At 30.2% G+C, this 13,965-nt stretch overlaps 2 protein-coding genes across 2 annotated transcripts; both read left to right on the top strand.

Annotated features, from left to right (window-relative positions):
* The first annotated feature begins 19 nt into the window (after window positions 1-19).
* On the top strand, window positions 20-3,585 carry Sec6 (Exocyst complex component Sec6). The gene is made up of 3 exons (XM_074252735.1): window positions 20-138; window positions 486-1,847; window positions 2,614-3,585. Exons 2-3 carry the CDS (start codon window positions 513-515, stop codon window positions 3,541-3,543), a joined length of 2,265 nt encoding a protein of 754 aa, XP_074108836.1. The 5' UTR covers window positions 20-138; window positions 486-512; the 3' UTR covers window positions 3,544-3,585.
* Window positions 3,586-8,448: 4,863 nt separating this feature from the next.
* On the top strand, window positions 8,449-10,382 carry LOC141533712 (2,3-dehydroadipyl-CoA hydratase). The gene is made up of 4 exons (XM_074252736.1): window positions 8,449-8,752; window positions 8,822-9,069; window positions 9,659-9,953; window positions 10,046-10,382. The coding sequence occupies exons 1-4, from the start codon at window positions 8,638-8,640 to the stop codon at window positions 10,321-10,323; spliced, it is 936 nt and encodes a 311-aa protein (XP_074108837.1). The 5' UTR covers window positions 8,449-8,637; the 3' UTR covers window positions 10,324-10,382.
* Window positions 10,383-13,965: the final 3,583 nt, after the last annotated feature.

Here is a 13,965-nt window from a genome sequence, read left to right on the forward strand (position 1 = left end):
TTTATTTTTGAATTGGAAACCGGAGTTTATATAATAATAAATACATGTCAAATGTCAAGATAAAAATCATAACCTCTAGTTACTAGTGATTTTTAATTAATTTTTTAATTATATATGAAATAATTTATAAAAAAAAAGGTAATTGTATTAATAAATTTTTTATTCTTATGATCAATTTTCGTTTTTTTACAAATTTTTAATTTTACATTTTTTAGATAACGAAAACTGATTTTCCAATTTATTAGTTATAAGAAATTAAATTTTATAATTTGAAAATTTATTTTAGTTTCTAAAAATAAATAAAAATTTATTTTCAAAGCTAATTAATTAAAAGAAACCTTCAAAAATTTGTTTTTACTTTTGTACATTTCAAAAACCGAATTTCCAATTTATAAATTTAAAAAATTAAATTTTGTCTGAATTTTTTAAAGTTATCATTAAAATTTATTTTAATTTTCAAACAACTAATAAAAATTATTTTGTAGCGTCAATTCAGAAAAAAAACCCAAAAAATGATTGGAACAACAAATCTGACAGATTTACAAAAATTGGAGGAAGAAGCAAAAGCAACAGCAACTAAGCACGTGATGAATATGCTCCAGCGTCCAGGTCAGCTAGAAAAAGTCGAGCAGTACAAGCGCAGAATCACCAGAAAGAAATCCTCAGTAGAAACAATGCTGAAAACAGCGATGCAGAGCCAGTTGGACGGTGTAAGAGTGGGCTTCGACCAACTGCAGACTTCCTTGTCAACGATCGCATCCATCAAAGAAGAAGTAGACCTGATAGGTCAATCTTTCGGTTCAGCACTAGAGTTGAACACGAAGCTCCAACCAGTTCAGGAAGAAAACATGCGACACTCTCAGTACGTGACAGCAAAGGAGAATCTGAAGCACATCTTCACGGTGCCAGAGTCTGTGGAGAAGACCAAGATGTGGATCAACGAAGGCAAGCTGCTCCATGCTCACCAGAGTCTGATGGACCTGGAGAATTCGAGGGACGACTTGTTGTACGAGTTACACAAGCTGCCGAATCAGTCTCTGCCGGACAAAGTGATGCTCAAGGCCTACTTTGAGGATGTCGAGACCTTGTCACAGTTGATGGAGAAGCAGATCAAGCTGGTGCTGAGTCGTACACTGAATACTGTGCGGAAAGAACCGACAGTTATCGTCACCGCGCTTCGGATAATCGAGCGGGAGGAGAAAGCTGATCAATTCGCGGTCCAGAGGTTCCGACAGTCCGGGTTTATGCCTCCAGGAAGGCTCAAGAAGTGGAAGGAAATGGCGATGCAGACTCTCGAAAAGTCTGTAGCTAATCGCATAGAGGGTACCCAGGTTGATGAACGCGCAGATAATAAAATGTGGCTTGTTCGATATCTGGAATTGACTCGCCAGTTGATCCAGGAGGATTTGAGAGTTGTAAAAACACTTTGCGGGCCTTGTTTTCCGCCGTACTATGACATTGTTAATAAATTTGTTAGGATGTACCATGGGTGTCTTTCTCAGCACTTGAAAGATATTATTGCCAATGGACTAGAGGGCAATGAGTATGTCTCTCTCCTCGGGTGGATCATGAACACTTATCCGGGCGCTGATTTGATGTTGCACCCGGAATTAAATATAAATATTTCAGAGATCGGTGATCTGCTGAGCAAAGAGATTCTTGATGAACTTCAACAGAAGTATCTAAGGAACATGTGTCAGAATTATGAAGAGTGGATGAAGAAGACTCTGGAGACTGAGAAAGCTGACTGGTGGAGTGGCAAAGCGCCAGAGTCTTCTTCCCAGGACACTTATTATCACACAGCGGCTCCGGTTATTATTTTTCAAATGATAGATCAAAATTTACAGGTAAATTTTGAGAGTAATTTAGGGGTTTTACGCACTTGGGAGAAAAAATGGATTTTTGAATAATTTTTTCTGAAGAGACTTCTTTAGTGAGTAAGATGAAAATTGATATATTTTTAATAGTGGCTTTTAACTTTGATTATAAGCTTTTTTTTACAAATAATGATTTTTCTAGCTTTTCAAAATCTTTAAAAATTATCAAAATAAAAACTGAAGTAGTACAGATTCTGTTTTTGTCAAAAAATCAATACAAAATGATAAAATCTTGGTTAAATATTAAAGATACGAAAAAATCATGAGAGAATTTTTTTGTAAGAAATTTAATTGTCTACCAAAAAAATTTTTATTAATTTCCATCTACTTCTTATCATTTTGCCGGAATTTTAATTTTAAATTGGATTTTAAGCGTCTCCGATTAGATCACGTGTTTAGAAAGTTTGAAATTTAAGTTCTGGTTTAAATACTTAAGATACGGAAAAATAATATGAGACCTTTATCGTATGAAATTTTATTTTCTAGAAATATGGGTTTTATTAGTTTTTCCGTATTTTTCATCTTTCCGTCAGAATTTGAACTGAAACTGATTTTCAGTTTATAAGTATAAATTTGAAAATATTTGTCTGATTGCCATTAAATTTATTATGCACATACTTAAATGCATGTAAATTAAAAAAAAATTTATTTCCAAAATTCTAAGTGCGTATAAATTCCTTCATATACTGATTACTGACTAGGTTATATTCAAATAAATAATTAAATTTTTCTACAGGTTACCAAAACAATAAGCAACGAACTGACAGCGAAGGCATTGGTGGTCTGTATCGAACAAGTCAATAAATACGGTCTGATGTATCGACAAGCTATAATGGAATTTAAGGCGAAACATTTCGATGACCGGAGCCAAGTGCCGTATTTTACCCATCACATGATCACGGTAGTGAACAATTGTCTTCAATATGTCGAGCTGGCGCAGCAGATGAAGCAGCTTTATTGGGTGACCAACGCTACCAGTGACGCAGCAGTAAAGTTTGAAAATTTATTAGCAAATTACCAGCAGCTGCGTAACGAAGCGGTAGCTATCCTGCTAGAAGAGTCTCTTCTGGATCTCGAGACCCAGTTCCAGGATTTGCTGACCCCAAAGTGGCTCAATTCTTCTATCGCGGTAGAAACTATCTGCGTCACTCTCGAGGATTACTTCCAGGACTACGGACACTTGAGGGTAAAAAATTTTGAGTACGTGATAAATGAAGCTCAGAATTTAATTGCGAAAAGGTATATCGCAGCGATGCTATCTAGGAAAATCTCTTTGAAAAATTACGACGAGTGCCTGACATGTACTTCTAAGATAATGAGCGAAGCGGACAAGCTAAAGAATTTCTTCGTACGCATTGCGCCCAAGGTCGGTAACTTTGACTCCCCTTTTGAGATTATTAAAAGACTTGCGGAGGTTCTTAGGTGCGAGGATGCCGAAATTTTGACACTGGATCTCCATTCACTGGTGGAAAAGTATCCGGATATGACTGACGATCATTTGGTCAGATTACTGAGTCTCAGGGGAGATATTCCTCGGAGTGAAGCCAAAGAAAAGGTCGCTTATATTCTGGAGGCACAGAAAAATAGGACATCTTCACAAAGTATAAGCAACAGTATTTTTAAACAAATAGTACTCCAGGATAGTTTTCTGAGCTGGAAACCTTAAAGTGTTTGTTTAGTTTTTTTTTTTTTTTTTTTGTTAATAAAATGCAATTAATTATTTTAATTACCAATTAAGGCCTTTCTGAAAAAATGTATTAATAATTGTTGTATATATTATATATGAAAATTAATCTTGATTATTTAATTAATCAATTAATTTATTTTTCAATACGTATTAATTTATAACACTAAAATTGAAACATCGGAGAAATTCTGACAGTTTTTTTAATAAATAAAATATTTTCAAAAAAAATTTTCTTTAAATTTCACTTGAAGAAATAAAAAAAAAATTTTTTTAATTATAAATTACATTTTTTTAAAGAGTAATTTGTTTGAAAAAAAAAAAAAAAAAAATTGTCAAATTTTTCTTAATTTTAGTCTAATAAAAACATAAGATACAGAAATCGAGACATCTGATAATTTTTATAATTTTGGTAGCAAATAAATTATGACACGAAAAATTTTTTCAAAAAACTCCATAGTAGCACTAAAAACCAGTTTATTTTTAAAAAAATATGATCAAAAGTTGCCAGGTGTCTGGTAATTTCATATCATAAAAATATAACGAATATAAATTAAGGTAAGAGCCCCAGTATCTGCTCACTTATGGTATATTTTTTATTTTTCTGGTACATTTATTATCAAATCTTACAATTTTTAATAATTAAAAATTGAATAATTTTTAAACGGCCACTGTTATCTTGAACCATTCGCACAGGTGCCGTATCGAGTAATGTTTACCCACAGCGAAGACGCCTATTTCTAATTTGATGTTTAACGATTATTTTGTGTCTCAAATTTATAAACTTGTAGTTTTTAATATTTAAAATATCAATTTTATGTCATTAATGAATTATCAAATGGTGATCTAGTACTAATAGCATTTTTGTACACATATTCTAAAAAAATCAATATTATTGGTTGATTTCATTAATTCATTGAAAAATTTAATTATTTTATATCAAATAACCTTGAAAAATATTACCAAAAAAAAAGAGTTTTAATCGATAAGAATTTTTTAAATAATGGATTTTGTTATACCTCAACAAATAGTGAGCAGGAACTGGGACTTTTACCTTAGTTAAAAAGAGAATTCAAATCAAATTTCGCGCGCTAAAATTATGTCACTGCGCAGCACTGTTGCACATGTTATGTCGCAATAACTATAATGCTTTGGGTTGCATCTGGCAGGTGACACTACCTGTCAGATGAACCAGAATTTAAATATGTTAATTAGTTGCATTTACAATAAGAGACAATAATTTATGCCTGCTCGTGTTGCTTTGGTATCGATGAAAGTTTGGATTTATGAAAATTTGTCCAAATAAATATGAAAGTTTGTAAAATTGCTGATGAATATAAATGAATAAAAGCACAGAAAAATTTACGTATAATTGTATATAAATAAAAATGATTCTATGCAAACTAGATCATCTGTTCAATTTTACAGTTGTTCAAATGACCAACTGAACAAATAAAATTCCCTATTTTTAAAAATACGTACAACTAATAATATGTTTATTTGATTTTAATTCCAAAAGTATAAATGGAAAAATGAACATAACTATAAATGAAAATTTATAAATTTACTAGTTAATAAAAAATATCATTTGAATAAATAATTAATAATACAAGTGGATAAAAAAATAAATGAAACATTCACTTAATGAACTTATGTATTTAAAAAGATAGATCCTTATGTAAAAAAACTATTATAATAATTTGAACAAATGAAATTGCGGATAAATAATGGTAATGAATAAATGTAGAAATGATTTTATGAATAAATGACATTATGATCATTAGTATTTTTGAGGTTGTGTATAAATAAACATTTGTAAATATGATGATCGGTACAAATGAAAGTTGTCCGAATGGATATTTGAATAAATGAAATTCTATCAAAATAAATCAATAAAAATGAACATCTGCATTAAAGTTAATCAGTAAAAATGAATATTTGTCCAGAAGTTAAACTGTCAAAATGAATATCGGTTAAAAAAAAGATTTCCACGAAATGTCTTATAATTTTATAAGCATGTTGCAATCTATTAAGAACGAACTTTATAACATTTCACCCTCAAAGGGCTGTATGTGGATGTTAAAAATTAAGAAAACTTAAAACTTTTAATGTATAATTTTTATAGGTTTAAAACGGATTTTATGAATATAAATTTTACTCACTGAGAACAGTGCAAGGGCGTTAAATATTTAAAAAAATTAGGAAACCGGTTGACCCTAAAAGCCATCCCTGCAACTTCCCGCTAATTCCATACCCAAGCGCTTAAAATTGCATTTATGATGTTTTTCAGCTCTCCGAGCTCAAAAGTCTGATAGACGTTTAATAAAACACCATTTTTTGAATTTTCAAACTGCAATAACTTTTGAATGAATGAAGCGATTGTTACGCGGTTGGCGGCATTAGACGCACTTTTTAAAGCTTTTCCAAAGAATCTTCAACTCTAAATCGATCGAGCCAGAAATTTTGAAGTAATTTCGAAAAAACACTTTATTCGGTTTTCTTTCGACAACGATAACTCACGAACGGATGAATCGATTGTGACCGGGCTTGCGGTGATCGACTTAGTTTTTTTTATCTTAATACACACACACACACACAATGCAATTTTAAGCGCTTGGGTATGGAATTAGCGGGAAGTTGCAGGGATGGCTTTTAGGGTCAACCGGTTTCCTAATTTTTTTAAATATTTAACGCCCTTGCACTGTTCTCAGTGAGTAAAATTTATACTCATAAAATCCGTTTTAAACCTATAAAAATTATACATTAAAAGTTTTAAGTTTTCTTAATTTTTAACATCCACATACAGCCCTTTGAGGGTGAAATGTTATAAAGTTCGTTCTTAATAGATTGCAACATGCTTATAAAATTATAAGACATTTCGTGGAAATCTTTTTTTTAACCGATATTCATTTTGACAGTTTAACTTCTGGACAAATATTCATTTTTACTGATTAACTTTAATGCAGATGTTCATTTTTATTGATTTATTTTGATAGAATTTCATTTATTCAAATATCCATTCGGACAACTTTCATTTGTACCGATCATCATATTTACAAATGTTTATTTATACACAACCTCAAAAATACTAATGATCATAATGTCATTTATTCATAAAATCATTTCTACATTTATTCATTACCATTATTTATCCGCAATTTCATTTGTTCAAATTATTATAATAGTTTTTTTACATAAGGATCTATCTTTTAAATACATAAGTTCATTAAGTGAATGTTTCATTTTTTTTTTATCCACTTGTATTATTAATTATTTATTCAAATGATATTTTTTATTAACTAGTAAATTTATAAATTTTCATTTATAGTTATGTTCATTTTTCCATTTATACTTTTGGAATTAAAATCAAATAAACATATTATTAGTTGTACGTATTTTTAAAAATAGGGAATTTTATTTGTTCAGTTGGTCATTTGAACAACTGTAAAATTGAACAGATGATCTAGTTTGCATAGAATCATTTTTATTTATATACAATTATACGTAAATTTTTTTGTGCTTTTATTCATTTATATTCATCAGCAATTTTACAAACTTTCATATTTATTTGGACAAATTTTCATAAATCCAAACTTTCATCGATACCAAAGCAACACGAGCAGGCATAAATTATTGTCTCTTATTGTATAATTTAAATTTATATTTATATTTTAAATAGATTTAGAATTTCTAGTGGATTTAATATTTGATTTAATTGTTGAGTTTGGTCGTCGAGTGCACACGTGTCTTCGAAAGAGAAACTTTAATGTCAAGAAAATAATACAAAGGAATATTGTATTAGATTCTGAAAAACCATAAAATCTTTGAGTAAACACAGAACATGTCCTTGCCACATGACAACTTCAAGTCCTTAAAAGAAAAGCCATAAAAGACACGTGTGGAAACTCAACGGTCTCTTGTTCTCTAAAAAACAAGGCACTACAACCGAATTTAACAACAAATAATAAAATAATAATTTATTTATTCACTTTATTTTAAGTAACTAAATAACATAGATAAATGAATATTTAGATGCTACAACATGTGTATATATGTACATATGTATGGATTTAATGTCACAGTGGTTTTAGACAAATTTAATTACATATTGGAATAATTGAAAAGTAAATGGTATTAAATTGAATTTAGGAATGATTAGCAAATATTAAAGTAAATTCTGCATCTGATATAATTTATTGAGCAGATAATACTTTAAACGCCTTTTAAAACTATAACACGTTAATTGATTCTAATGAATATATGTTAATTAAATAATAAATAATAGATGAGGATAATCATTGTTAACAACGATCTGATATTATGTTATTATTACTGTCTGTACCTCGACCAGGTTTTCTGCGGTTTCCCTAGGTCGTTGTGCTGAATTAAAAGCCAGGTAAATACAGGTACATGAATATGTAAGCCGGCCGCAGCCGCAAATAATAAATGTTATATAGAAATAAGTTTATATAAATACATGTAAGATAGTATATTACGCACTATGTATAAGGGTAGTTCTAGCAATAGTATAAGTGTATACCTGTAACCATAGTGGGGGAACGTGAAGCTGAGCAGTCAGAGTTAAGACTTTGTGACTTCACTTCTTCCCAATAGCTGTAACTATTCACTCTATCTCTCCAATTTCTAAATCAACATCAACATTAAGTTCAATTGAACCCTTATCATTTTAAACTCATACCTTGCCACTCAATCTCAATCAGTCAATTTTAAGTATATTTCAAATTAAATTATAAAATAAAATCCCGCGTGACAATAAAGAACCCACTTGTCCACGCGGTGTCATCATCAGCAAATCTAGTAACCTCGCAGGACATAACACACAGCGTCGCAGCAATTGTGTGTTGGTCATCCATATTGTAACGTACTTTCCTTCCATCGGCATCATGGGACGTTACTCGAGCAATGCTCCGTAAAAACTTGCAAATTTTTAAAACAAAAGAACATAAATATCGATAAGAATACACTGCATATGTATGTTTTTTTGTATAAAAAGTCAAAAACCAAGTAGTTTTTTTAAATATTTATTGATTAATTACGGTAAATTGAGATAAGAACATGGCGTGCACGAGACGGTTAGCGTTTTCAGTAAGAAAATTTCTTAATAGTCAAATAAAACGCAACTTAACCTCAAATGTTGCTGTTGCTGAACAAATAGAGGAAACTAATAAAGGTAGCAATTAATTTAAATTTTTTGATTGAATTAGTGTCATTTATGAATAATTGGTTGAATTGCTTTCAGGAAAAATAGTGGTGGAGAAAACTGGCCCAATCACCTTTTTTGGTATAAACAATCAGAAAAAAAAGAATTGTTTGGACCGAGCAGCAGCAGAAGAACTGTCAGACGCTTTGGTCTCATTCGAGCAAGATGATGACTCGCAAGTGGGTATAATCCATGGTATAGGCGGTAATTTTTGCTCGGGGTTCGATTTAGAAGAGATTTCAAAATGCGAGAGTGAAACTGATAATCTACCGCATTTTGGGGCACTGGTAATTATTTTTATTAACTTTCAGTTTTTTTTTTTTTTTGTTATAATGATATAAAGAATTGACATGATCCAGAAATTAGTAAAAAATTTATTACTTTTTTATCTTGTTCGATAAATGAATTTGTTTCAAAAAAATTGTATAAATATTTTTTTTTTTTTTTAAGTTCTATCCATTGAATTTTATTTTATAAATTTTTTATTCTAATTTATTTGTGAAAAAAAATCACATAATCATCAAATGCCTTTTAATTGTATTGCCACAAATCAGCAGCCGTCCCAGAATTTTTTTGTAAATAAGTTGTTGTAAAAAAAACTTACAAATGTTTTGCATTTAAAAATTGTGAACTTAGATTTTTGGTAATGATAAAATTTTTTGTTACTTTTTACGAATTAAAAAAAATTTTTTATAATAAGTAAATTATTATACAAAAACTTAAAAATATTTTAGATGTCGTAATGATAAACTATGATTAAATTTTTTTTTTCATAATAATTTATAAATACTTATCAGACTTAAAAAAAAAAATCGGCTAATTTCAATATCTTTATTTATTATTCATTATTAAATAATATTTACTATCTAATTACAGAGTAGCAGGAGCGAGCTGTCAAAAAAGCCGCTGATTGCCGCAATAAATGGATACGCAGTAGGCGTAGGCTTAGAGCTTGCTCTTATGTGCGATTTAAGGATCGTCGAGGAACAGTCGCGGATGGGTTTCCTGAACCGGCGCTTTGGAATACCAATAATGTGCGGAGGAACTATAAGATTGCCAGCAATGATCGGATATTCACGAGCCATGGACATGATCCTCAGCGGTAGAGAAATCACCGGACAAGAAGCCTTCCAGTGGGGAATCGCGAATCGTCTTGTTGCCTGCGGCGCTGGTGAGTTCTTATCATAAAAATTTAAATTATTCAAATTGAAATAAAAATTATAATGCTCTCTGTCAATAATATGCAATGACAACCGATATCAGGACTGGGACAAAGTGTATCTATGGCTCAGACGATAATAAAATATCCGCAGCGCGCATTACTCGCCGATCGTACGTCATTACATTTCGCATCGCTAGGCGCCAAATCTATAGAGGAGGCTCTTGAGTTCGAAAAGGACAACTCCACGGATATTCTACTTGAAGACGGCATTCACGGGGCCAAAAAATTTGTTGATGGTCTAGGGAGACATGGCAAGGCTAGTAATATCACCAGGTTGGACAGGACTAGTTTTAGGGAATTAAGCGATGATCTTTTGTAAGAGGTCATTGTTGTGTACTATTTATCTCTTGGTATTTATAATAAAATAACTTTATGCAATTAGGAGATTTTTTACTTCACAAATTTCTTATAAATTTGAAGTTTTAAATTTTAATTTAATCATTTTAGTGAAATTTAGTTGCTCACGATTAAATCAAAGTTCCTTTTTTATGAAATTAAAATTTTTATTATATCTAATTAAAAATAAAAAATTGATGGTGTGTATAGGTACACGTGAGTCGCCTGATTGTGAGGATAAATAATAATAATTATAATATAGTGAGTATATCGTAACATCATTGATTCGTATGTAGAAAATTCCGTGACTGACATACGTCTCTATTTGCTCATCAATTCATCTAGATTTTTATTACAATACTCTTACTCTCGTTACAAGATACAAAATATATAAAACCCCAGTGTGGGATGTATGACTTATCTGGAATTATGTAATAAGACAGACACTTAAATCTGTCATTTTAATATTTATAAATTATATATATTTTAAATTAACTGTTAAGACGGTATTTTTCTCAAAAAAAATCTTACTACTTAAATCTTTAGATAGAGTATCTGAATAAAAAATTTTTTTTAAATAAAATAAAATAATAATTTCCCGAGGCAGTATAAAGTTGCGTTAAATATATCGTTAAATATAAAGTAACATCTTTCATATTATAGATTATAGATACAGTATAAACTTAATTGGCGAAAGTAATACAAGCTACCACCACACTGGTAATATACGCGATTAAAGCCACCAGTTAGCTTATATATTTGTGACGAAATGAGTGCAGGTGGCGAAGCATTGTTGCGCAATATCATATAAATATATATATATATATATATATATATATATATATATATATATATATATATATATATATATATATATCCTTCTCGAATACGTAGCACTGTCTCTAGACCATTGTATGAAACCCTCTATACTCTTTACTTAATTTTCTACCTTCTCTTATTCTATTGACGGTGAATGGAGCTGATAAAAAATAATAAATAAATTTATCCTTGCAACTCTCGCAACAGATTTATAATTTTATAAGTCTTATTAGATTAGACCAGAGGATAAATGTATTTTTTAACAAATTATTTCGGTATCATGTATCGTGTTACAATATAGAAATCAAAAACTAATCTGTATTCAATTACCGGTTTTATTTAGTGGGACTGGTGGTTCATGGTTCCCGCACTTTGTAATTGCAGAAAATTCATCAATATGCGGGTTTTAATCTACGCTAATTGCTATTCTCTCGTGTTTTTTTTTTTTTTTTTTTTTTTTTTTTTTTTTTTTAAGCAACATTAACATTTACTTTGAATATTTTTATATTTATATAAAATTCATTACAATGGTAAATACTTATTATGTACTTATAATGAATAATGCAGAAGATGAAAAAAAAATCTTTATAATCCTGTTTCGTCAGATCTCGGATCGGAAAGTGTATAATATAATATAATATGATATATAATTTAATAATATATTGTAGATATAGATATGAATGTGAATAATCTACGTGGTTGTAATCGCAGAATACATGGCATTTAAGGAATAAAACGCGACGCAGTCACGCAGACTGCACTGAGCCTTTCACGAATTGCCGAAGGCCCAATACAACGGCCATTGTTACTCGGGCACGGCCGTCTTTATTGAAGAAAAGTCAAGTGGCACTTTTGTATTTTATTTTATTTTTTTTATACATATATCGTCCATGGGAAAATTGCTCAAACAATTACCAATGTAACGTTGTATTACATTATAACATACTTCTCACAAAAAAATAATAAGTTAGGAAAAAATTCTTTATAGCAATCAGTCATAAACATTCCAATTAAAGTTTTTTGTACTTTTATAGAGGTTGAAATTAATTTTTTAATTAGAGCTTTATTTGTACACATAAAAAATTGTCAAGTTTTGAACAGATTTTAGGATATTTGATAAAGTTAAATCAGATAATAGGTGTTTGATGAGAAAAAAAACTAAGTTATAATGACGGTAATAGCATCTATCCATCGGGATAATTAATAAAATAGCAAATGAAGCAATAAAAATAATAATAGTATTTGGAATATAATAAAAAATTCCTTTCTCAATACAATAAAGATGGAAAGTAAAGTGCTAGCAGTACACCGATCTATCATTGAAATATATTTCGTAAGAAGGGAAACAAGAGTGTTCACCTCATCGTGAATTCATTGCGATATGACTCGTCCGTTCTCTTATCCATATATATATTTTATATATGTATATATAAATAAATTTTTACTCGTCCGTTGGCGAGAGACGTGTTACACGTCCGACAGATAATCCGACGTGACTTTCGCTGGTAAAAGCCTCTCACGATGAATCTTCTTGCTACTAGAGGTCATTTTAAAAGTAAAGAAAAAAGAAAAAATATAATCCAAATGTTTTTAAACAAATTCAAGAAGAAGAATTTTCTTTTTTTTAGCCAAAATTGTTCAAAACGTTTTCTTTCTTAGAAAATTGTGAATTTAAATTTTTCAAAAATTGTTGTTACAATTATTTATTCACTTATTATTATTTCTTTTAATATTTGAATTATAAAAATTTTTTTTAAATTAAATGAATCTTGAATTAATTGAAGAAAAACAATGAACATAATACAAGAAAAAAAGTTGATGAACAAAATAAAAAATAAATTCGACTCATCAGTCACACAGACATTACCTTTAAGAATAACGTCTTTACATGGTATAAAATACCAGGTCAGTATTTTTAAATTGAGTTCAAGGACCTGTTTGCATGCACAAAAAAAAAAATTAATTAATTTATCATTTTTAATCACCAATTTTTTTCGAAAAATTAATTACCATGATAGAAACCACTAGAGATGTTAATCTTAGGGTTGCTGTTTAAAAATTTGTGTGTAGTTGATTTTTTTTTAATGCCCGTTTTTAAAAAAAAAAGTGTGGGAGGAAATAATTAGCAGTATTGACAGATAAAATATCGACGGATAGGAGGCTAGGTGAGGAGAAAGGACTCGCGGAGAGGTGCGACGAAGACGTATACAGGAGGTAGTAGAACTAAGCGCGATATTCAGGCCAAAGCAAGGCCGTGTGTACGGCCGGTGAGTAAAAGTGCAGTAAATAAAATGTAGGTTGTTACATGGCTTCAGGCGAGCCTCCGTATGCTATTCGTGTGCACTCTACATACTTCTTTTACATACATATATAAATACATACATGTACTACATATATAAATATAAATACATGTACTACATAAGAATGCGAGTAGTGGTATTCATCCACAGATTCGGTAGAATCTGGCGCCAAGTTCCGTTCAAAAATTCCGTTGTAAACGGAGCGCCAGACTACCGACTGTGTTTACTGTAAGCATCACGTTTTTTAGAGGTTGCAAATTTATTTTTAATTCTACGGTCCTTTTTTTCCTTAAATTAGTATTATAACGGTAGTTCATACCTTATTTTCCTGATATTAATTGATTATATGCAATTATACCAATTAATCTGCTTAATATTATTAAATTTAATCAGCACAAACTATAGCAACGCAAACATTTCGATCCTGACTTTTTTTCAATGGGCAAAGTGATCTGCCACAGACTAAATAATTCGAGAATGCATAGTAATCCTTCGATAGATGGGAA

The sequence above is a fragment of the Cotesia typhae genome, unplaced genomic scaffold (genome assembly GCF_013202065.1).
Source record: "Cotesia typhae breed Kobodo isofemale line unplaced genomic scaffold, CoteBio_Ctyphae scaffold_121, whole genome shotgun sequence".
NCBI classification, from domain to species: Eukaryota; Metazoa; Arthropoda; class Insecta; order Hymenoptera; family Braconidae; genus Cotesia; species Cotesia typhae.